This window comes from Drosophila bipectinata, chromosome XL (genome assembly GCF_030179905.1).
Source record: "Drosophila bipectinata strain 14024-0381.07 chromosome XL, DbipHiC1v2, whole genome shotgun sequence".
Classification (NCBI taxonomy): domain Eukaryota; kingdom Metazoa; phylum Arthropoda; class Insecta; order Diptera; family Drosophilidae; genus Drosophila; species Drosophila bipectinata.
The window spans coordinates 6,949,621-6,969,880 of NC_091734.1; the positions used below are offsets into that span (position 1 = coordinate 6,949,621).

The 20,260-nt window shown below is 48.7% G+C and overlaps 10 protein-coding genes across 12 annotated transcripts; 4 read left to right on the forward strand and 6 right to left on the reverse strand.

Moving 5' to 3' along the window:
• Positions 1–737: 737 nt before the first annotated feature.
• LOC108122869 (putative uncharacterized protein DDB_G0271606) lies at positions 738–3,461 on the reverse strand. The gene is made up of 3 exons (XM_017237701.3): positions 1,911–3,461; positions 1,649–1,848; positions 738–1,585 (listed from the first exon to the last, which is right to left on the reverse strand). The coding sequence occupies exons 1-3, from the start codon at positions 3,315–3,317 to the stop codon at positions 1,153–1,155; spliced, it is 2,040 nt and encodes a 679-aa protein (XP_017093190.2). The 5' UTR covers positions 3,318–3,461; the 3' UTR covers positions 738–1,152.
• A 110-nt stretch (positions 3,462–3,571) lies between these two features.
• LOC108122684 (uncharacterized) lies at positions 3,572–5,422 on the reverse strand. Of its 3 annotated transcripts, none has more exons than XM_043210049.2 (4): positions 5,358–5,422; positions 4,492–4,667; positions 4,029–4,424; positions 3,572–3,970 (listed from the first exon to the last, which is right to left on the reverse strand). In XM_043210049.2, the coding sequence occupies exons 1-4, from the start codon at positions 5,419–5,421 to the stop codon at positions 3,575–3,577; spliced, it is 1,032 nt and encodes a 343-aa protein (XP_043065984.1). In that variant the 5' UTR covers position 5,422; the 3' UTR covers positions 3,572–3,574. The 3 variants fall into 3 exon arrangements, with proteins under 3 accessions (XP_043065984.1, XP_070134632.1, XP_070134626.1); XM_070278531.1 differs by lacking the exon at positions 5,358–5,422 and adding an exon at positions 4,987–5,028 and having other exon boundaries at positions 4,029–4,442; XM_070278525.1 differs by lacking the exon at positions 5,358–5,422 and having other exon boundaries at positions 4,029–4,442; positions 4,492–4,949.
• Positions 5,423–5,672: 250 nt separating this feature from the next.
• On the reverse strand, positions 5,673–9,354 carry LOC108122728 (PHD finger protein 12). The gene is made up of 6 exons (XM_017237448.3): positions 9,174–9,354; positions 8,843–9,033; positions 8,073–8,760; positions 7,426–7,992; positions 6,393–7,342; positions 5,673–6,326 (listed from the first exon to the last, which is right to left on the reverse strand). The coding sequence occupies exons 1-6, from the start codon at positions 9,219–9,221 to the stop codon at positions 6,134–6,136; spliced, it is 2,637 nt and encodes an 878-aa protein (XP_017092937.2). The 5' UTR covers positions 9,222–9,354; the 3' UTR covers positions 5,673–6,133.
• A 1,135-nt stretch (positions 9,355–10,489) lies between these two features.
• Positions 10,490–11,152, forward strand: LOC108122736 (uncharacterized). The gene has a single exon (XM_017237457.3). The coding sequence runs from the start codon at positions 10,583–10,585 to the stop codon at positions 11,030–11,032; it is 450 nt and encodes a 149-aa protein (XP_017092946.2). The 5' UTR covers positions 10,490–10,582; the 3' UTR covers positions 11,033–11,152.
• A 119-nt stretch (positions 11,153–11,271) lies between these two features.
• Positions 11,272–12,592, forward strand: LOC108122733 (uncharacterized). The gene is made up of 2 exons (XM_017237454.3): positions 11,272–11,847; positions 11,909–12,592. The coding sequence occupies exons 1-2, from the start codon at positions 11,519–11,521 to the stop codon at positions 12,471–12,473; spliced, it is 894 nt and encodes a 297-aa protein (XP_017092943.1). The 5' UTR covers positions 11,272–11,518; the 3' UTR covers positions 12,474–12,592.
• Positions 12,501–14,343, reverse strand: mldr (mitochondrial ribonuclease P catalytic subunit). Its single transcript, XM_017237451.3, has 2 exons — positions 13,020–14,343; positions 12,501–12,960 (listed from the first exon to the last, which is right to left on the reverse strand). The coding sequence occupies exons 1-2, from the start codon at positions 14,285–14,287 to the stop codon at positions 12,594–12,596; spliced, it is 1,635 nt and encodes a 544-aa protein (XP_017092940.2). The 5' UTR covers positions 14,288–14,343; the 3' UTR covers positions 12,501–12,593.
• Positions 14,344–14,400: 57 nt separating this feature from the next.
• On the forward strand, positions 14,401–16,089 carry Rpt4 (Regulatory particle triple-A ATPase 4). The gene is made up of 5 exons (XM_017237453.3): positions 14,401–14,623; positions 14,683–14,802; positions 14,866–15,586; positions 15,650–15,790; positions 15,856–16,089. The coding sequence occupies exons 1-5, from the start codon at positions 14,515–14,517 to the stop codon at positions 15,956–15,958; spliced, it is 1,194 nt and encodes a 397-aa protein (XP_017092942.1). The 5' UTR covers positions 14,401–14,514; the 3' UTR covers positions 15,959–16,089.
• wuho (tRNA (guanine-N(7)-)-methyltransferase non-catalytic subunit wuho) lies at positions 15,987–17,721 on the reverse strand. The gene has a single exon (XM_017237452.3). The coding sequence runs from the start codon at positions 17,344–17,346 to the stop codon at positions 16,123–16,125; it is 1,224 nt and encodes a 407-aa protein (XP_017092941.1). The 5' UTR covers positions 17,347–17,721; the 3' UTR covers positions 15,987–16,122.
• Positions 17,722–17,825: 104 nt separating this feature from the next.
• RpS19a (Ribosomal protein S19a) lies at positions 17,826–18,889 on the forward strand. The gene is made up of 3 exons (XM_017237456.3): positions 17,826–17,909; positions 18,217–18,287; positions 18,366–18,889. Exons 2-3 carry the CDS (start codon positions 18,217–18,219, stop codon positions 18,763–18,765), a joined length of 471 nt encoding a protein of 156 aa, XP_017092945.1. The 5' UTR covers positions 17,826–17,909; the 3' UTR covers positions 18,766–18,889.
• A 738-nt stretch (positions 18,890–19,627) lies between these two features.
• On the reverse strand, positions 19,628–20,235 carry SNRPG (small nuclear ribonucleoprotein G). Its single transcript, XM_017237458.3, has 3 exons — positions 20,078–20,235; positions 19,869–20,016; positions 19,628–19,802 (listed from the first exon to the last, which is right to left on the reverse strand). Exons 1-3 carry the CDS (start codon positions 20,107–20,109, stop codon positions 19,752–19,754), a joined length of 231 nt encoding a protein of 76 aa, XP_017092947.1. The 5' UTR covers positions 20,110–20,235; the 3' UTR covers positions 19,628–19,751.
• Positions 20,236–20,260: the final 25 nt, after the last annotated feature.

The window sequence follows — 20,260 nt, forward strand, 5'->3', positions numbered from 1 at the left end:
AGCCTTTCCATTTTTGCGAAAAATCGGTCGAAAATGAGTTGTTCGATATCGGAAATCGTGGTATGCAGTTCGGTGGACATTCGAACGCTGATTCCAAAAATGTACGGCGTTGCCAGATCGGACCAAAATTGGGGTTTCTGCAGCCCATATCTCGGCCGTTTGTGGTCCGATCTGGCAACGCTTGGCATTTTCGGAATCAGCGTCCCAAAGACTGTCGAATTGCATACCAATTTTGTCAAAATCAGACAAAAAATTTTCAAAAATTGCGAAAATCAAGTCGAATTTTTTTTGATCGATTTCGCCAATCTTTTGATGCAGATCGAAGGATATTGATGTCCTGATTCAGAAATGGTATTCCGTTCCTTAATCGGTCCAGAAATGGCCGAGATATACGCTATATACAAAACACGAAATTGAAAAATCGGAACCCATACTTGGGAATATTGGAATTGGAAACATCCTGGCCATTGCTTAGCCGATTCGGAAACGGAATGCCAATATAAAATCGAGGATTAATATCTTCCGACCCTTCATTAGCCCCAGGATACTACCAAGTCCTTCAAAAACCTCAAAAGCTACCTTTGTTGATGTCAAACTTCTCGAACCAAAAACAACAGAAGAATTTCGTGGATGCATCTTTGGATCTGAGATGCGACCCAATTTGAAGGATAAATTTCCATTTAAGATTAGGATATTCTGAAAGCCCCAATAATCCCGCCCTGAAAGACCATTTAAAGTAGAAGCATGAAACAATTTTATTGATGCGATGGGAGCGTGCACTGATAGCTACGCTTTAGCCTTGCCGGCTTTGACATTGGTTGCTAAAAGGACACGAACACGATGAACCAGGACACCGGTACGGGTCGTGGTCGTGGTCAGTAGATGGGCGGGGCAAACAGACAGACAAACGCATGATCCGAAGTATTATCCTCTCACGTAAAATTTGAACCGCAGAGCTTAAAGCGTTTCCAGAAGTCGTCGCAGGAGCAGATGTGATCGTGGTAATCGTTGGGATTGGTAATCGTTGGTGGTTCAACCGAAAATGATAACAGAAAAGGTAATGGGTACTGGCACTGCTACTAGTACTAGAACGGGTGCGAGATAACTGCTTAACGGGTTAGATGTAGTAAGAGTTATGGCACCACAGAAGTACTAGTTAAAGTGCGGCGGCGAGCAACAACGGAAATCGCTTCGGTAGACTTCCTGGGCGGGCCGGAAGGTGTGCCAATAGTTGGGCGCGCAACAAATAATCCTGGCCAGATATTCCTTGAAAACATCGTATGTGGGATACACGAACCGTTCGCAGTGGCACTTGTGATGGTGGCGGCATTCCGGATCGGCAATCCATTCTCGTGGCAGTGGTGGCTCCGCCGTCCGCTGCTGCTGCGATAGTTGCCCCGGCTGTCGCTGTTGTGACTGCGACTCCTGTGGTCGCCTAGGTTGAGAAAGCTGTGGCTGTCGCTGCTGAGACTGTGCCTGTTCAGACTGCCGTAATGGTTGAGATTCCTTGCCAGTGGAAGAGGTGGCTGCTCCTCGTCCAGATGTGCCGCTAGAGCGGCGCTTCCTCTTCAAAGTGACGCCATCCCTATAAGTGGAAAAAGGAGTTTAGAAAACGGCTACGGCTTGGCATGAAACGCCCAATACTCACTCCAGGCCTTGAGCTATCATGCGCTGCACGCCGGGGCTTTGGATCACCCGGGAAAAGTGACGGCAGCGATTGGCCCGATCCAAAGTAGCGAGATACCAGGTCGGCATCAATCCAAAGCGCACCTGGGCCAGGATTCGTTCGGCACACTCGCGCCGCTCGTACCAGTTGTGCTCCAGCCAGAGCACGACGGAAAGAAAAATCTGCCAAAAGGAATATACAAATGGGTATTAAGGTCGTGGGACTCATCCAGTTGGATACTCACCTCGATCTCAGAGTTCACACTCAAATAGCAATTCCGTAGGATGTGAGTCAGCTCGTGCTCGGTAAAGTCCAGGAAGAACGTGGAGCTAACGATGCAAAGGAAGACGCGCGAGATGCGCGTGAGCATTAGTTCGCGCAGGATGCGCGCCTCAGGATGGTTGCGCGCCTCCAAATACGCCTTGAAGGCTGTATCCTCGTTAAAGAACTCCATCTTCTCCAGCGAAGACCAGAGCTGGCGTAGCAGCTCAGGTATCTCGTCCGCCACAACGCGGGCGAGTAGCTTTTGGTCCGCCTCGACACCGTTGCTCTGTTCTTGCGCCGATTCTGACTGTTGACCCGAACTCTGGTCTTGACTCTGGGCGTTTTCCTGCGGTTCTAGTTGCGGCAACTGTTCCATGAAACGTCGCGCGGCATAGATCTTGGCATAGTTTTGCAGCACGCACTTGAAGCAATGATATCTCTCGTTTCCAATGGAAATACCCGCCTCGCTTAGGGTCTGCTCCCGGAGGACACTCATTAGTTGCTCAGATACGCGTTCAATGGCCGAAGGACTCGGCATAGTGGCGGGAATCGTTGGGTCGTTACTGCTCTTGTCATTGATATTGCCATCGTTGCTGCTCTGGATTCCGGTGCCACTGCTGTCGCTGGTGGCGTCGCTCGAGTTGCTCGAGTGGCTGCTGCTGTCACGACCGCCCAGTAACTCCATCACTATTTGATTCGCCTCACCATCGCCCTCTGCTCCGGCCCCCTCACCCAAACATATGAGCAGCAGCTTGGCAATTTGCTCACGCCCCGCTGCTAGGGTCTTCAGCTGCTCCGGATTCCCACCTTCGTCAGGCAGGTCCTGTTTGTTGTGCAAAGGTCGCGGTAGCGAGAGCGGGATCGGAATGGAAATTGTATTGGAAATGGATATAGATCTGGACTTAGGCAGTGGCAACGGATGTGGGGTTGACACGGGGGAATGACAATTGGAGCTGCCAGGCAGCTCAGAGTCCGACTGCTCGTTATCGCCCTGTGCCCCGGACTCCATGGAGTCCTGCTCCGGTTCTTTTGAGGTAAACTCACGATTGCCGTTATGTTTGTTGGTAGCGGTTGCGTTATTCTTCTCTTGATCTTCTAGCGGATCATCCAGGAGCTGCGCAGCTGGATTTGTGGATGTGGATGCCACTGGCAATTCGGTTAGTAATGTTACCTGTGACTGTGTCATGGTCGGATTTGAATTGGCACTCTGGTTGTGATTGTCATCCACGTTTTGGTTCATGGTTTGATTCTGTTCTGATACCTGCATCTGGTCCTGCTTATTGGCTTGTACCTCGGACTGATCCTGTTGCGGCTGGGTCTTCTGTTCGTCGGAGACGGGCCCTTGGGCCTGTCGCTTCATGCTCGGTCGGAGGAGTGCTCGGAACATGCGCCGATTCAACGCTTCTAAAAGAGTAAACTAAAATTTTGACGGGATGGCAGTCGGAGCAGCTGCTAGTGGGTGCTTTTATGCTTCGTGCTTAAAATATTCTGTGTTTTCTCGGATGCCAGATGTCAACTGTGCTCTGAGCATCGATACTGTGTAAAAGTTAAAAGGCTCAGCCTACTAAGTATAAAAAAAAATGTTAACTTGATAGTGTTGAATTCGTACCCCAAAACTATTCCCAACCCTAGCCATTACCAGGCCTACTTTTTGCGTATAAGACTGAGCACGCAGGTCTTTGGCCATTGCTCCGGCCCCAATCCGGAATCGGACCTAGTCTGAGGATTACGACACTGCAGACACCACTGGGCAGAGTTCTCTTTCAGATATTCCAGAGAATTCTTCAGGCGACGCGCCGCGAGTCCGCAACGGCGATGGTTTTGCAGCGCTCGTTCTAGCCAGTTACTTATCTTCAGGACATCCTCCGGTAGGATACGAAAGTATAATGGTAGGTAGCCGCTGTTAAGGAACTCGTCAAGATCGGGGCAGCAGAGTTGCCGGTAGAGCAAAAGAGCAACGCCAACCGACACCTGCTCAATGCGCTTCAGGCTCAAGTTATCCACATCGATCATTTCCAACAGATGCGGTAGCTCACTCAGCTAGAAGAGAAAGCAAATGTTTATTTTGAAGCTCAAGTTACAGGTTTAGATTGCTTACATCGTGGAACTGATAGATTTCGGGGGCCACTTGGGCAGCTGCAAAGATGATGCACCAGAGCAGGCATACAGACACCGCCCGACCCGCACCGCTTTGCCTCCAAAGCATATTGGCCAGGTGGATCAAGATCTGTTTGCAAGGCAACGAGGGGGTGCGATGGCGCATGGCAAAGTGGTTCACCAGCCGGTTGGTCATGTGATGTACCATCATCGGGTCCAGCGTGGGGATGAGCCTGTAGCTGCTCCTCACCAGTTCTCTGGCCTTCTGTTTGCTGTGATCGCCCTCGTACAGATGCGAGGAGGGCAGCAAGTACAGAATGCAGACCACAACCTGCAAAGCGATCATTTCCTCTACCTTCAGGTGCTGCGTGGTTATATCCTGCAGAATACTGGTTACCTGAAAGATGTGCAAAAGCTACCGCATCAGGATGCATAAGCTTCGTATAATCGGAGACGGAGCTCACCTTGTCGATTGTCAGATGAGACAGTGGGCCACTAATCCTGCCGCGCAGCCGTGACCTCAAGATCGTATTTTGAAAGGCTGACCAGGTGAACGGGCGATTTTGGTGGCAGTTTTCGACTCCTGCAAATAACTGCCTCAAGGTGAACTCCACCCGTCCTCGGCTACACGGTCTGACCACTGATGTCAAGGAATGAGGCATTTTCGCGTCCATTATGAAAAAAAAGAAACAAATATGAAAATGCACGTGCTGAGCTTATGAAATGCGTGATGCGCAGCGGTACATCCGGACCGGAACGGAACGGGAACCGGAATGGCAAAGGAAAGCCAAAACAGAGAGAAGGGGCGAAAAGTCGCTGCGCTTGCGTTCTTGGCCTTCAAATTCCGGCAGCTTTGGCATCCAATTTTCTATATTTCACACGAAACCTTAGCTCTGTTTCCAAGCATAAACACAAGCGCATAGGTTGGAAAAGTTTACGAAATTCGAGGAATTCGATACCCTTGTCTGCTGGCTGACCGCCTAAAGTAAATAAAGCAAATACCGGTGATGGCCAGAACTATGGCGCGCAACCTAACGGTATTTGAAATGCAAATAAAATGATGCAAACCACAATTATGTTTGTTTTTTGAAATAGGCTGCCAAAATCGAAATTTTTATTCTCACTTTTGTGCCAAGAATGTTATAAGTAAATTATGATACTTAATGGTCCTTATTATTAACCAGTTTGTATAAGCTGATCTCTAAACTTTGAATCTTACGATAGCTCCCGCCATCGAAACCAATAATCTTTTTATTTTTATTTTATATTCATAAAGTGATATATACGTTATAAAAGTTAAGGATTTCAAAGTTTTTTTTAAAACACTCACCTGCAACGCCGATATACGTATTTAAGCGCCGATAGAAACAATTTGTTATCGATAAAGCGCTCATTTGAACTTTTAAATAAGCAACGGTTTGTACTGGAACTATCGGGGTGTCGGTAGTTTTTCTTTAAAAAGTGTTGAACTCTGCGCCTCCTGCGGATTTCTGTTGGCCTGGTACTTCAGACATTGACATTTGCACAATATTGGGAAAAATCCAGAAGGAATTTTATCTCAATTGGCTAAATATGTTGATTGCTACGCCAGCTGACAGTATTTGGTTGCAGAAAAGTTGGTATTTCGGTACACAAAAACACAATATCCTGGGAAAATAGGACATAAAAATGATCCTTTTTTCTAAAAGTTTATTTCAAATTTGACTTTATACAATTAGAATTATACAATTAATTGGGGTATGGGCTCTTCTGCTTTGACCGCAATGCTTCTCCAGTTAATTTACATAATGTATAAAATACGTACATTTGTACTTCTATAGTAAAATTCCTACGATAAAAATGACGAAATGAGAGTATTAAAACATAATCTACGCAAGGACTCGAATCGAGGCTGCGGGAAAATTGCATAATGGTGTTAATGTCACTAAAACGAAGCTGGATGGTTGATGGATCAAATGATTGATTGCTAACCCTAGGCCTAATAGCTGCCCCACTGAGATTGGTGCTGCTCCACTGGTAATTGTGTGTTCAAGTGTAAATGTTAGCGTTGGGGATGGTGGTGGTGGTGCTGATAGTGGTTGATGCGGCGTCTACGATGAACTGCTTCTAAACTAACCGCTTGCTGCGTGTCTGCGCCATGAGCAAGCCCACCGATGGCACCGAAAACACAAACGAGAGGCAGCCGAAGCGGAGTAAGCTGCCGTGGGCCAAAACTGCGGATCCTTCCCAGGCTCCTGGAACCATTGGAACAGCCCCGGCGTTGGTGCAGCGGCAAGCGGGCTTCACAATAGGGGCCAGCCTGAGTGTGTGAGAACGAAAATAGTTAGCTTAAATGGACTACACACATTATACTTTCAGTTCTCACCTCTCCTGTTCGCACTGTTTAGGCTCGTACTGCCGGTGGATGTGGCGTCGCTTGTCAAGCAGGTCATCCACTCGTCTCTTCAGCTCTGTGTCATCCGGACGCATCCTTTTACCGGCATGCGTGGGCGTGTGGTCAGTAACGTCGCAGGTATACAGCTGCCCGTTGACCTCCGAGCCGAACTCGGAGTAGTTAATCAACTCGTACGACTTGGAAAACTCGTCATAAAAAATAATGGCGTGTTGCGGCGAGATACGACAGCAGTAGCCGATGGCGGAAAGATCCACAGTCTCCGACTGCGCCATTGTGGTCGACGGGGAGTAGTGGCCACCGTATCCAATATACAATGTACGGTATCTCATAAAAATAGAGTGATCCAATCCAAGGGAACTGAACCAGCGACTGTCCTCCAGCATGTCTCCGAGTGGGGTCAATACTGCACGCGCCTGTACTTTGCACTGGAGCAGCTTAAGCTCGAGGCGCGATGCCAGCTCGTAGGCCTTCTCTGTATCGCTGCGGGCGCGTGGAACATAGTTCTCAGCTGCAGCGTCTGCAGCAGCTATAGCCGCCGCCGTGGCTAGTGCCGGATGCAGAGCCATTGCCGGATCCTCGTCGGCATCATTGCCATTTTTCTGAGCCAAAATCGAAGACGTCTCGCTGGTGAAGAGCAAAGAGAAGCGGTTCATGTCCTCAGCAGCCAGTTGACCCTGCAAAGCGGTGGTCTCTCCACCTTCCCCAGCTGCCAACTGGCGCAGATGACGAGCTGCCGTGCGGTTTTTGTACTGAGTCACAATCTCTGGATGTTCCTCTACCAGTTGTTGCAGACGCTGATGGGCCAGTTTCTTGATAATGTCAACATCTAGGTGGCATAGATCAGCATCAATAATGCCTGCCTTGCTGTCGTCCTCCTCCTCCTCGTAGCTTATTTCGAGCACTTCCAAATTGACCTTCGACTGGTGAGAAACAAAGAAATGGGTATTCATTAAATGAAGTTAATAAAAATTGTTACTAAAGTTAATAATCATTAATAATCAACCTTTGACTCCATTTTGACAACCGAGGGTTGTTCGGAAGGCTGTACTTCAGTGTCTGGTTTCTGGATATCCTGTTCGGTTGCACCATTTACTTTATCTCCAGGTGGGGTCGTCTCAGAGTCCTGCTCACCCTCGAGATTGGTGTCGCTGTCACTGTCGCCCTCTACTGCGGTCTCTGGCGTCCCGTACTCCCGTTGAATTTCGCGAAATTTGGCTCGAGCCGTTCGCAAGGCTTCCAGGTGGTTAAGAAGCGACTCCGTGACAGTCTCCCTGGATATTTCTTCTACTGCGGTGGGCAGATTTTTGCGCTGCTTTACACGGTCGTAGCGCAGGGTCTGACGCATCGAGGGTAGCAGTGCCGGCGGGTGTTCGTAGTGGTAGCGCACGATGGCCGGCACCTCAATGTAGGCTCTGCTCCGCAAACTGGTCTTGGTGCGGAAGGGTGGATGACGGGTGTTGACGCGCCGAAAGAACTCCAACTTTACGTTCTCGTGGTCCAGCGGCTGGTGAAAGCGGTTCCACAAACGCACCCGCTCTGTAGCCGAGATGCTGTTGGTCATGTTGGCGTCCTGAAGTAAAATTCAAGATAAAGACCGAAGAAGATGCATCCAAACCTTTCTCTTTCAAAGACATGTTTCCAAATACTCACAATAAAGTTCTCGGCATGATTGGGGCACATCCAGAGGCCCGCAGGCAGCGCGGTCAGCGGCGGATCTAGGCAATCCTGATGGTAGTAGAGCGGGCAGTAGTCGCAGGATATGAGCGGGGCCCTTTTACAGGACCTGGTACAGTAGAAACACGTTTTTGCTGGCAACGGCACTAGGCCCTGGGAGTCTAGCTCAAAAGGTTTTGAGTTTCGGCGCTGGTTGCCAGCGCACTTGCGATGACCTCCGTTTCCAGTCGAGGGCTGCGCTTGTTGAACAGGCTGGACCTTACCGTTTCCCGGAAACTGAGTGTGCAGCTCCAGCTCAGGTGGCAACGAAAACTGCTGGGGATTCAGCATGCTGGCAGCTCTTATTACATCGTCCAAGGGTGTTGGCTTTTTGTTTGGATCGAGAGCACGTTGAATGGCCAGTGGCATCTTTGCCAGCAACTTTTCGGTGCTGTTCCTCTCGCTATTGCTGCGCTTGCGGAGGTTACGGATTTTTAGGGGTATCGACTCCAGTTCACCGGACGAGGGAGTATTGGCCCTGGATCCACTTCCAGCAGACGGTACTCGCTCCACGGAGCTGGCCTTAGAAGATGAGCTGGCCGCTGGTTGGGAGACCTTGGCCATGCGGCAACTGTGGCACAGCCACTGCCCACTGGGAATGTCCTCCTCGCTTAGTGGTGGATCACTACGAAAAACCACGAGTATAATGCCGAGCAAAGCGACAGGGAAAGAGCTCTTGGGCAACTAGGTTTTTCTACTTTACTTACTGGCATTGAAGGTGGAAGCTTGATGGGCATCTATCGCAGCAAAGCAAATTGCCGCCCTCCTCGCAGGCGTCGCAGTAGTCATGGTTGTGACCCCGACCCGGACGCCTGTAGTACGGATGCTTGGTGTTCGTACTCCGCTGCACCAGCTTTTCGTCCTCGTTGGGAGGCGGCCTGATGAGCTGCTTGATTTGCTGAGGAGAGAAAAGCAGGAAGCGTTAATGTGGCAACGGCATCTGAGTTGTCGCCAATTGGAACTGGCGCGGAGCTCCGGCAGGGCCCCTGGGACTCGCCGCACGGGCAACCGATGGCTTCCCAGCCTGGATTTACTCACTTCCATTATGCTCAGCGAGGCATTGGGGTCCTGGTCCACCTTCGACATCTTTTTCCCAGTGGTGTACACAATCTGTTGTCTTAGTTCGTCGAGGAAAAGTGCTTAAGAGTGACCAGGGTTGAACACCTTAACCTTCATAGCGCTCTCTGGGCACACTTATACCGTCGGCGGCCAGAGGATTTTGAGGACCTTTCGAACATTTGCCATTATCTGTATTTTAGGGGATAAAAATTTTAATTATAATCTGACCAAATATAAATATAAAAACAGCACAATTACAAACTTTTTTCTATGAGTCCAACGATGTTTGCAGTCTCGCATAATTCATTAAATCTTTGTAAATGCCATGATTTCACTTTTGATTTTGAGTCTTCTGATGTTTCTCTAAAAACGAAAAAAATAATTTTTAATAAATTAACATGGAATTATTTAATTTTTATTCGTTCCAAATAAAAACTTTCTATAGCATTTAAAATATGTAAAGACTTACATCCAGACTTACATATGTATATACATATTTAAGAATCGTCCAGTGAGTTAGCATCGCTTTCAATAATATTTCGGACTATATTTTTCCGCGACATTGAAATTGAGCAGATCAAGTTGTATATGTATACATACATACATCTCTACATATATTTACATACATGTACATGTACATGCATGCATAGGAATACAAGCTGAAAGCGCGCCATTTGTGAGCTTGGGCAGGGTGTAAAAATCTGAAACTTTTGCGCCAAAATGTTGTTCCTTTTGGATCGATGAAGCGGTCTGAGAACATGATCCTGACCAAGATGTTGGGTATGGAGCTGAAAAGGAGCGGATCCTGTATCCCTTCTCTGCAACAGTACTCAAAGCACGGACGCGATCCGATCATGGCAATGCGCCGGTTGCGTTTGCGCACAATTCCTAGCTTTCAAACGCAGACTCCATCATGGGAGTTCACCGCTTTGGTATAGTTTTGGTATGAAGCACGGACGCGATCCAACGGGGCAATGCGCCGGTTGCGTTTGCGCACAATTCCTAGCTTTTTTATCGCGCGCACGATCGTGGGATTGTACCGTTTTCGACAAGTTTTGAAATTAATTAAATACAACCGATACAACGTTTGCATTTCTTGTTCCAGTTTAAGGAGTTTGTGGTACGCCACAATCGCTAGAGACCAGTATTGCACTTTGAGAGAGAAAACTTTATAATAAAGCTGATATAACTGTCGACTGCACCCACGCCGCACTTCGCTTGGAATTTGAAACAGACAGTCTGGTATTTTATGCGGTTGCCAGATTGGTAGAATCCCGGAAAAAGTACATCTCTAGTGACATTGTCCCATCTCTAATTTCTAGTTAGAAGACGCAATTGTTGTTGATTCACACATAATTATTAAATAGGAAAAAGGACCCACTTGTGCAATGTTTTCTATATTTGGGAAGCGGAAGCCTGCGGAAACCCCAACAGAGGAACCCATCCAGGGACCCATAGACGGTCCAAGACCCGGCACCAGCGTCGGCGATGATTTTGTTATCGTGGAGCGTAAACCTGGCGTGAACCCGAATCCTCTTGCTCCTAGCATGTACCCGCCCATGCCACCAGCGGGCTATGGTGCTCTACCGTATCCAATGCTTGGCCCAAGGGCCGGACAGTCACCTGCGAAATTGCCTGGAGGTACCCAAGGACCCGTCAACTACCTGCAGGACATTCCCTTCGAGCTGGCGCCCGAATTGGCCGGCAAGGATAGCTACGCCAGCACCCAAATGCAAGTGGACAGCATTCTGGCGCTGCTAACACGTCAAATGTCCATGGACGAGCTGGCTGAGGAGTATACATTCGCTTTGGAACGCTCTGTCCAGAACGAATCTTAATTGTGCAAAATTTCCTGTATGTTATCAAACGTTGCCTATTTAATTGTAAGATAAGATATTTTCTGCGTCCCAGATATGTAAAAAATGTATCCAATAAAAATTTTGTATCGTTACTCCATTAAAACAAGAAGTGTTCAGTCCTTATATCGAAAAATCTTACTCTACGTTTGTGCTGATGAAATATTTACAGCCAAAGTAGGCCTAGAGTTTGAGACTCATCTAGTCGGTCAGTCAACGAATGCCAGACTTATTTGGAACCGGGTACGGAACATTTCACAAGCAGTGTTAGACGTTCTCCAACGCTTCCAGTTTAAAATTGTCAGTGCTCTCGATTTTTGTATTTAAAAAAAAGACAATTTCGGTGTTTTCATTCAAACTGTATTTCTCGACCCAAACCTCTCCGCGAACCCTTGAGATCCCTGGCTAAATTCCGATTCGTTTAAATTGGCAGTGCCATTGAGTGCGTGATTCGCAAGTTCGCCAGCCATGGCTAGCTCAAACGTTTCCGACTGGGACGAGCCGTTGCCTACGTCGACCAGCTCGCTGCCTGAGGAGGAGGACCCTGATGTGTGCGCGGAGGAGAACGTTAAGAAGCGGCAGGAGGAAAACTTGGCCAAGCTACAGTCGTATGTAAAGCGGATGGCTTATCAGCCAGCTATGCCACCCAAGGTAAAGCCGTACGACGTGGCCTTGTCCAAGCCCAAGATACACACGCTCCTGGACAACTACGAGCAGTTCAAGGATGTGTACGACCCTAAGCTTCGCGCCAAGCGGATCAAGCGTATGCTTGGAAAATATAACGCCATCACAACCGAGTTAGTAAAAAATTCATTGAATAAGGTATGTAGCCCCTATCTCCCCTTATCTCCACGACAGGCAACTGGAGGAAATCTTGAAGAACAACAAGACCAAGGAGCGACGCAAGGAGGACTTCCTGAAGCGCAAGCAGGAGCTATACTACAACATGCTGACCAAGCTGGAGCGCCAGTGCCGCACGCAGTATCTCAACGTGCTGATCAAGAAGTTCGCCAAGTTCATCGCTCACTTGGCCACCACCATGAGGATTCCTCCGCAGCTGGTGGACCCCTACGCCCGCATGCAACGCGGCATCTTCTGCAACATTCTGCTGGCCATCGGCGTGCAGCCCACCTCACAGTCGGCCATATACTACACCAGTCAGGATGCCATCGAGTACGATGTGTGCCACCGCCTGGCCCACGCCCTACTTTCCTTGATTATTAAGGCTCTTGACTCTGCAGCCACCAGGGATCCCAACGAGGTGTGCAAGCCGGTGGACATGGACTTTGAGATGGATAATCACATCAAGAGGCGTTTAATGTGCGCTGCCGAGAAGAAGCTGATGTACGAGCGTCGTCGCAAGAAGCCTCAGCCCCAAAGCTTGGGGGCTTTCGAGAAGTGCACCCGCTACGACTGTGACTAGGAAGTGATCTGACATACATACGTGCAATTCCCTAGGGCAGCTCCCTGGCGGTTCTCCGATTTATTTGTAACTCTTTGGTACTAAGTTCGAGTAGAAATAAACTATAATTTGTTTGGAAAGCTACTGCGTCTCTTTCGTTGACTTCTCTTCATTGGTTGGTCCATTCAACTTCAGACACAGCCAGTTTGTGGGCACTTCAAAGCTTTCCGGGGGATGCGGGGTGTAAACCTCGCAAAAGGGGACATGCCAGGTGTCGGAGACTTGATGTGCTTCCAATCGGTGGCGTATAGGTTCCTTGACTATGAGCTTGCCCGTTTTGGTCTGGGTGACCAGTGAGAACTGATGCTGTTGCTGCCACCGTCTGAAAATGGGCTTCATCTCGGGGCCCAGGTGGAAGGCATGACTCCTCATCAAATCCCTGGAGAAGAAGTCTGTATCCGCGCCGCTTTTAAGAGTGGCGTAGAGCAGGAAGGGATCATCATGGGACCTGAAACAGACGACGGAAATCACAGCCATTCTCTCATATCTGCCGATCAATAAACTCACAAATTGTTGGTCAAAAAGAGACTAGCATTTTTTTGGACGTAGTGCATCGACTGCTTGCACCAATTGCGCATGTGCTCCCGTCCTAGGACGAGGACACGCTTGTTCTGCTCCCGAAAGTGGCTGACCACAGTAGCAACCAGCTTCGCCAGCTGCTGGGGCGACTTCTTGGTGCCCGTGGAGTAGGCAACATTAAGGCCATCGATTACGCAGTCGTAAGGGGCGGTTCGGTCCACGTACTTTTTGAATCTAGCCACCTCCATGGGCGTAGAACGCTGGAAGACGTCGCTGCGGATGAGCACGCGCTCTAGAAAACTCTCGCTTAACATGCGGAACTGCTCATCGCTGATGGCCACCGGCTGAAAGTGCTGCTGGCAAGACTCGCACTTTCCAGGTGGTACCAGGCGAGTGGCTGACACTTGAAGGGACTGAGGCAGTTGTTGGCCAAGCTCCAGTAACCTATCAGCTACGCGCCTGCTCACAAGAATCTCGTGGCGCTCGAGGAAGTTCAACAGACGATTCAGCTGTGCTGCAACCAAAGCCGGTTCCTTTGCTAGGCGGTTTATTAAAGCAAGATAAACCTCGCATTTTGGGGGCTTTTTCTCCTGCGCCATTTCCTCTAAAAGCCGCCAAGAAAGAGGATCCTCCTGTTTGTCCAGGTCTTCTTCCGAGAATGCTTTTTCGGATATTGCGCTATAGGCAGCTATGCTGGGCGAACTGGTTACCTTCATCATCTCCAGAAGAGGCGCCGCCCGTCTCCAGTGATCCTTGGTGGTAACCAGACCATGGATTATGTTCTCGCAGCTGGTCGCGTCCAAAGTTTCGTGATTCTTCTGCAGGGAATCGCATATCTTTAAAACCTCGTCCTGCTCCACATCGCTTAGTAGTCTTTCATGGTATGCGGCATTGTAGACCCTTAGAAGACGGCCCAGGGAAGCAGCGTTCGGTTGTGTCCCCTGACTTCGCAGGAACTCAACGTAGTTCTTGGCCAGAGAGAGTTGACCCGGGCCACTACACACACCCAGGATGACGACGTCCACGTTGTGCTCGCCGATGTGCTTGTAGGTTTTAAGCAGCGATTGCCTCACCTCCTGCCAGTCGGAGGCACTGAGCTCCTGCCGGCCCTCAACGAAACTCGTTCTCAATTCCTCCAGGCGATCTGGGGACAGGGCACCCAGCTGGGGACGACGCTTGTGCTGGCTAGCAAATTCCCGGAAGCCATTGATAGGAGGCACTCGGCGCAGTTTCCTCAGAAGGCGCAGGCTATACATAATCAGAAGATTATTCCACACAATCTTCGGCCCCAAATTCAAAACAAAGCTCCCCAAAAAATACCGAAAATACCAAAAAAAATTGCGATTTTATCGAAGCGGATTTTAACAATCGTTTGTTTTGGTCACACTAGCCAAGCAAAACTGCAACTCACGAAATTTTGCCACAGAATTTATTTGTTTAATCGTTCTGCGTAAAGAGTAAAAACAACTCAAATAAAAAAAAAATGACCGTGACTGCGACACCTCTTCCCGACAATTTGCGGGTGAAGGCCTTTTCCGACTACAGGAAGAAGCTGCTGGAGCACAAGGAAATCGAGGGACGGTTGAAAGAAAGCAAGTCCCACCCGGTTACCAGTTCTTCGGATCTGAATTTAATATATAACTCTTTATAGAACGCGAGGAGATCAAGGAACTGACTAAGCTGTACGACAAGTCCGAGAACGACTTGAAGGCGCTGCAAAGCGTGGGACAAATCGTCGGAGAAGTTCTCAAACAACTCACTGAGGACAAGTGTAAGAATTATCCTCAGAAAGATCTCTTCAATGCTACATTATTGTTCTATCTCTATCTATTAGTCATTGTGAAGGCCACCAATGGCCCCCGCTACGTGGTGGGATGCCGCCGACAGCTGGACAAGGCAAAACTGAAGTCTGGTACACGTGTGGCCCTTGACATGACCACGCTGACCATTATGCGGTACCTCCCTCGCGAAGTTGATCCCTTGGTATACAATATGTCGCACGAAGACCCTGGCGATGTTACCTACTCCGCCATTGGTGGTCTCACCGAGCAGATTCGCGAGTTGCGCGAAGTCATCGAGCTGCCGCTTTTGAATCCCGAGCTATTCCTGCGCGTCGGTATCACACCACCCAAGGGTTGTCTTTTGTACGGCCCTCCCGGCACTGGAAAAACACTTCTAGCCCGTGCCGTTGCCTCACAGCTGGATGCCAACTTCCTAAAGGTCGTGTCCTCGGCCATTGTCGACAAATACATCGGCGAAAGTGCCCGCTTGATTCGCGAGATGTTCAACTACGCTCGTGACCACCAGCCCTGCATCATATTCATGGACGAAATTGACGCTATTGGCGGTCGTCGTTTCTCCGAGGGTACTTCTGCTGATCGCGAGATCCAGCGCACACTGATGGAGCTCCTCAACCAGATGGATGGCTTTGATTCACTTGGCCAGGTTAAGATGATCATGGCCACGAATCGTCCAGACACTCTGGATCCTGCCCTGCTGCGTCCCGGCCGCTTGGACCGAAAAATCGAGATTCCCTTGCCCAATGAGCAAGCCAGGTAAGACCCAAAGGAATCTACAAACCTCTGAGCCATAGATTACCTTATGTGACCCCTTTGCAGGCTGGAAATCCTTAAAATCCACGCTCTCAAGATTGCCAAGCATGGTGAAATCGACTACGAAGCCATTGTGAAGCTTTCTGACAACTTCAACGGCGCTGATTTGCGAAACGTTTGCACTGAGGCTGGTCTCTTTGCTATTCGGTAAGCAACCCGAGACTCCGTCAGGAATTCCATTCGCTAAAGAGTTTATTTTTTACTTCCAACAGCGCTGAGCGAGAGTACGTGATCCAGGAGGACTTCATGAAGGCTGTGCGCAAGGTGTCGGACAACAAGAAGCTGGAAAGCAAGCTGGACTACAAGCCCGTCTAAGATCCCCCATAGAATTACCCATCAAACATTTACACACATACACAGATATATATATTATGTCCACAGAACAGAGCGCTGTCATACATAGTCCGTTGCTTTTCCATATGCTAATTAAATGCTATGTAAAGATAGAGTTGGATGATTTTTTTAGGTAGGGGTCTCCTCTAGCCGCACTTTTGCTGCTGCTGCTCCTCTATGCGCCGCTTCTTGCGCTCCAAGTAATCGCTGACATTGTCGAAGCGCTTCTTAAACCAAACAGAGAGGTCCTCGGGAAGAAAGGCGACTCCCTGTGCTCCCAAACCCTCAAGTACCATCTTGACCCAACCGTCAGGAACGCTGGTAGATGTTTCGCCACTACTAATGTCGTATGCCTTTATGGCCAAGCATTCATTCTCGGCTCCGGTTACATACACCCGGTTGCCGGTTAAAGTAAAGTTGCAAATGTTCCACGAGCCGGCTTCGGCACGCACCACTGTGGTGGTCGTAATGGCCCAGTTATCCCCACTACTCCGTTCCAGCCGGTAGATAGCCACGGCGTCCACGTGGTCATAGAGGAGCACGGCCACCTGGTAAACTTTCTCTGGCTCCAACTGCTGGACCTCTAGCCGCACCGCTGGCGCCGGCAGTTCGTGTACCAACAGCTCCTTTCCCTCAATGAAGTTCCAAACTCGCAATGTTTTGTCCCCCGACGCAGACACGATGTGCTGCTCTGTGAGCAGTGCCAAGCCGGAGACGAACTCCTTATGGCCCAAACAGTAGCTGTGAATGTCAAAGGTGGCGGGGTAGTTGGTGACCCGAATTTTGTCATCCCGGTCACAGGTGATAATGTGCTGCTGGTCGTCCGTCCACAAAATATCAAAAACGACGCTCAGGTGGCCCAGAAGAAGACGTGGGGCGGCCTCCACCTCGACACAGTCGTACTGGTAGCAGTCCCCTGTTTTGTCCGTAACCAAAACAGAGCTCCCGTCACTGCAGAAGCGCAGGGCACTGGAAGCGCGAGCCAGGGGCCGAACCGAGAGCAAGCGAGCGTTCTCCATGCGGGAGCGGTAAAGGAGCAGGGCCTTCTGTCCCCCTGTTGTGGTGATGGCCAGCAACTGGCGGTCCGGCGAGTAGCTGACATTTTGAATGGTTACCTCGATTTCCTTGGCCTTGGAAGCAGATGTGGTTGCTGTATTGCTCGGCTGCTTGGCACTGCCAGCAGCTGCCACATCCTGTTGCTCATGCTGGCAATGCTGCTCCTTGGAATCGGCGACCTTGAGACCACAGGTGGCCAAGTCGGGAGGTAGTTCGATCTCCTTAAATAGCTGAAGGTCGTCGGGGTTCACGAAAAGCACCCTGCGGCCGTGACCGATTACCAGCTCGGGCTCTGCGAAAAAAATTGTAGCCATCTCCAGCAGGCAAACGAAAATCCACGATGCGTCTAATCCAAATCCTTGTGGCTTTTCTGTGCGTGTTTATTTCTTCCTCAATTAGAAATGACTATGTCATATCGGGCGACTGATGTCCATGCGGCATGGATCTGAATTGGCCTTTCAGCGGAGTTGGCCTTTTGCGGCACACACTTGGAAGAGTTTATCAGGTGAAGTTCCACTCAACTGAAGATAGTGTTTTCCAGGTGGGCGAAACTAGGACCGTTTTCTCGAATGTCTTGTTAATTCACTCTGTAGGCGGTTAGCACCCTCCAACTTGTTTCTTACCCTCGCCTAATAGGAAAACATCGCGACATGTTTTTCCATACTTTAGTGTAACCAGAGTTTTGTCATTGATGATTTTAGCACATGCTTCGATGTTTGGAAGGTGGCATTTTTGCGATATGATATCGATATATTTTAGCACATGTAGGGGTGGCAGCACTCGCCATATTTGGAACAGGTGGCAGCGCCGCGATACTAGTAAGCGCAGCCAACTTCACGCGCCTTGTTCTTTTTTCCGGTTGACTTTAACGAGAAAGGTTGTGCCCGATTTTCTTTTTGTGAATTATTATTTTTTTTATGTTTTAAATGAATGAAATTGAATGAGTGTGCTGGCTTAAGCCGTCCCATCATATAATGAGCTCGCCAACGAGCCTGTCCATCGTGCCAATGCACAGAAAACTTAGTTGACGTCGAATCAGCGTGGATTCGCAGTTTTGTTGTCTTGTGTGTGTGGATGTGTGTGTGTCGTGTGCCTGCGCACGAAAGAGTTTTGAACTCAACGTGTTTTTAGCGAATTTGCAATGATTTCGAAATGTTTATCACGTTGTTTGTTCAATCTTACAGATGCCAGGAGTCACAGTAAAGGATATTGACCAGCACGCGGTTACCAAGGCTGTTGCCGTCTTCCTGAAGAAGTGAGTAGAATAATAACTCATTGGGTTACCTAACCTCACTCGATTTGTTTTTTGTTTATCCCCAATTCTGGTACAAAGGACTGGCAAGTTGAAGGTGCCCGACCAGATGGACATCATCAAGACCGCCAAATTCAAGGAGCTGGCCCCCTACGATCCCGACTGGTTCTATGTGCGTTGCGCCTCGATCCTGCGCCATCTGTACCACCGCAGCCCAGCCGGTGTTGGCTCCATCACCAAAATCTACGGCGGACGCAAGCGCAACGGTGTCCACCCCTCGCACTTCTGCCGCGCCGCCGATGGTGCTGCCCGCAAAGCCCTGCAGGCTCTCGAGCACGCCCGTCTGGTGGAGAAGCACCCGGACGGCGGACGCAAGCTGAGCTCCATCGGCCAGCGTGACTTGGATCGCATCGCCAACCAGATCGTTGCCAAGCAGCGTGACGCCGCCAAGCAGACTGGCACCCTTGTAATTTCCAAGTAAATGGACCGCTGCCTGTTTGAAATCTAAAATACCATTTTTTAGACTTCTACTGTAAGCGTTTTTTGTTTGCACGAGAGAGATGAGAAAATAAAACCCAATCACAAAAGTCTATAAAAAGCGTAAACTCCGGCGAGTGTGTAAATTGGGAATTCATGGATAAACTAGGATTTGTAGCCTAGTGGGAGATAGTACAAGATTGAGGGATAGAGAAACAGGTGGTTGAAGTTTTATATCTGAAAAGTACAAACTTGTATTTGATGTGGCAATTCACTTTAATTTGCATATCTTCCGGCCTTTCGAGCCATAGGGCTTTGTGGAAAAGCTTAAAGGAGCTAAGTATTGGATCTTAATCATTCTGGTTCTGATATGTTCACCCAAAGACCGAGTCAATGTAGCGCGCCCTCCAAATATTGAGATCAAGTCTGTTTATGAGATAAGAATATCAAGGAAGCAGCCAGTATTCTTGCGAATCAACATAGCATCGAAGTCCTCGATTCAGAGCTGATTCTTTCGGATAAAACACTCTTGGTTCTAGAGTATATGCTCCACTACACTATCAGATAATAGCTTGATGATCCGAGGATGCTGATAAACTCTGTCCATTCCTCCACCTTCCAGGGAAAAAACCCCAAACTTGGTTCACCCAATTCTTAGCCAATGTTATCTTAGCCTTAGCCAAGACTATCTCAAGACTATTAGACTATAATGAAGTAGATAGTATTCTTGCGAATCAACAGTAGCATCGAAAACCTCGCTTCAGAACTGAGACATCGTTCTTCAAGAAATTACTACAGAATGAATGCATTAGATTAAAATAAAGCACCATTAGTAATATGTAGACATACCCCTTGAGTAAAATAACTTATTTTCAGAAACTTTACAGAAAATTTATAGCTTTGTCGTGTGAAAGACGTTACAGAGAATGCATATTTTCAGAAGCTTAACACTACACTATAAGATAAAGACTTGATGATCCGAAGCTGCTGCTAAACTCTGTCCAGTGCCTCCACCATGACAATGCTGTTGCCGCGGATTACCTTCCAGGGGAAAAAACGAATATTAGAGACTGGGTTTTTACCAGAAACAAACAGTTTCCGTCTTACCACCATGCCAATGTTGTTCTTGGTGTTGTCCTTGCACTCCTCCACGGTATCGTCCAGGACCACGTTCATGAACGGATCGAATCCCCGTAAAATGCCGGTGACGGCGCGTCCGCCGTTCAGCTTCAGCATCATGCGCTTGTCCATGTACCTGAAATCCGTTTAATTAAATGATACTGAGTCTAATTCTAGCTTTACGTTAATCGACTCACTTTTTCAACTCTGGGGGATGGGCCTTTGACATCTTTAGTTGTTAAAATTCAGCAAAAGTGGTAAACGAATAAGAAATGCGGCTTCACACGGCGAAAAGTATAATTTGCCATTCACTGGAATTGTGTTAATTTCCGAACACTTTTAACACTCTTTTTTTGTGTTGGTCATTGGCAACACTTGCA

Bases quoted from the DNA above. Each gene is read 5' to 3' on its own strand.
- LOC108122869 (XM_017237701.3), bottom strand. From the start codon at position 3,317: ATGTTCCGAGCACTCCTCCGACCGAGCATGAAGCGACAGGCCCAAGGG. The intron at 1,849-1,910 runs GTGAGTATCCAA...TCCTTTTGGCAG, and splicing joins GTGTGAACTCTGAGATCGAG to ATTTTTCTTTCCGTCGTGCT. The intron at 1,586-1,648 runs GTGAGTATTGGG...TTCCACTTATAG, and splicing joins ATGATAGCTCAAGGCCTGGA to GGATGGCGTCACTTTGAAGA.
- Rpt4 (XM_017237453.3), top strand. From the start codon at position 14,515: ATGACCGTGACTGCGACACCTCTTCCCGACAATTTGCGGGTGAAGGCC. The intron at 14,803-14,865 runs GTAAGAATTATC...TCTATCTATTAG, and splicing joins ACAACTCACTGAGGACAAGT to TCATTGTGAAGGCCACCAAT. The intron at 15,587-15,649 runs GTAAGACCCAAA...ACCCCTTTGCAG, and splicing joins TTGCCCAATGAGCAAGCCAG to GCTGGAAATCCTTAAAATCC.
- wuho (XM_017237452.3), bottom strand. From the start codon at position 17,346: ATGGCTACAATTTTTTTCGCAGAGCCCGAGCTGGTAATCGGTCACGGC.
- mldr (XM_017237451.3), bottom strand. From the start codon at position 14,287: ATGTATAGCCTGCGCCTTCTGAGGAAACTGCGCCGAGTGCCTCCTATC. The intron at 12,961-13,019 runs GTGAGTTTATTG...CGTCTGTTTCAG, and splicing joins CTCTTTTTGACCAACAATTT to GTCCCATGATGATCCCTTCC.
- LOC108122733 (XM_017237454.3), top strand. From the start codon at position 11,519: ATGGCTAGCTCAAACGTTTCCGACTGGGACGAGCCGTTGCCTACGTCG. The intron at 11,848-11,908 runs GTTAGTAAAAAA...TCTCCACGACAG, and splicing joins TATAACGCCATCACAACCGA to GCAACTGGAGGAAATCTTGA.
- RpS19a (XM_017237456.3), top strand. From the start codon at position 18,217: ATGCCAGGAGTCACAGTAAAGGATATTGACCAGCACGCGGTTACCAAG. The intron at 18,288-18,365 runs GTGAGTAGAATA...TCTGGTACAAAG, and splicing joins GTTGCCGTCTTCCTGAAGAA to GACTGGCAAGTTGAAGGTGC.
- LOC108122728 (XM_017237448.3), bottom strand. From the start codon at position 9,221: ATGTCGAAGGTGGACCAGGACCCCAATGCCTCGCTGAGCATAATGGAA. The intron at 7,993-8,072 runs GTGAGTATTTGG...ATTTTACTTCAG, and splicing joins ATCATGCCGAGAACTTTATT to GACGCCAACATGACCAACAG. The intron at 7,343-7,425 runs GTTGATTATTAA...GTTTCTCACCAG, and splicing joins TTGTCAAAATGGAGTCAAAG to TCGAAGGTCAATTTGGAAGT.
- LOC108122736 (XM_017237457.3), top strand. From the start codon at position 10,583: ATGTTTTCTATATTTGGGAAGCGGAAGCCTGCGGAAACCCCAACAGAG.
- LOC108122684 (XM_043210049.2), bottom strand. From the start codon at position 5,421: ATGAGCGCTTTATCGATAACAAATTGTTTCTATCGGCGCTTAAATACG. The intron at 4,425-4,491 runs GTGAGCTCCGTC...CACATCTTTCAG, and splicing joins CTCATCTGACAATCGACAAG to GTAACCAGTATTCTGCAGGA. The intron at 3,971-4,028 runs GTAAGCAATCTA...TTTCTCTTCTAG, and splicing joins AAATCTATCAGTTCCACGAT to CTGAGTGAGCTACCGCATCT.
- SNRPG (XM_017237458.3), bottom strand. From the start codon at position 20,109: ATGTCAAAGGCCCATCCCCCAGAGTTGAAAAA. The intron at 20,017-20,077 runs GTGAGTCGATTA...AACGGATTTCAG, and splicing joins CATCCCCCAGAGTTGAAAAA to GTACATGGACAAGCGCATGA. The intron at 19,803-19,868 runs GTAAGACGGAAA...TTCCCCTGGAAG, and splicing joins AGAACAACATTGGCATGGTG to GTAATCCGCGGCAACAGCAT.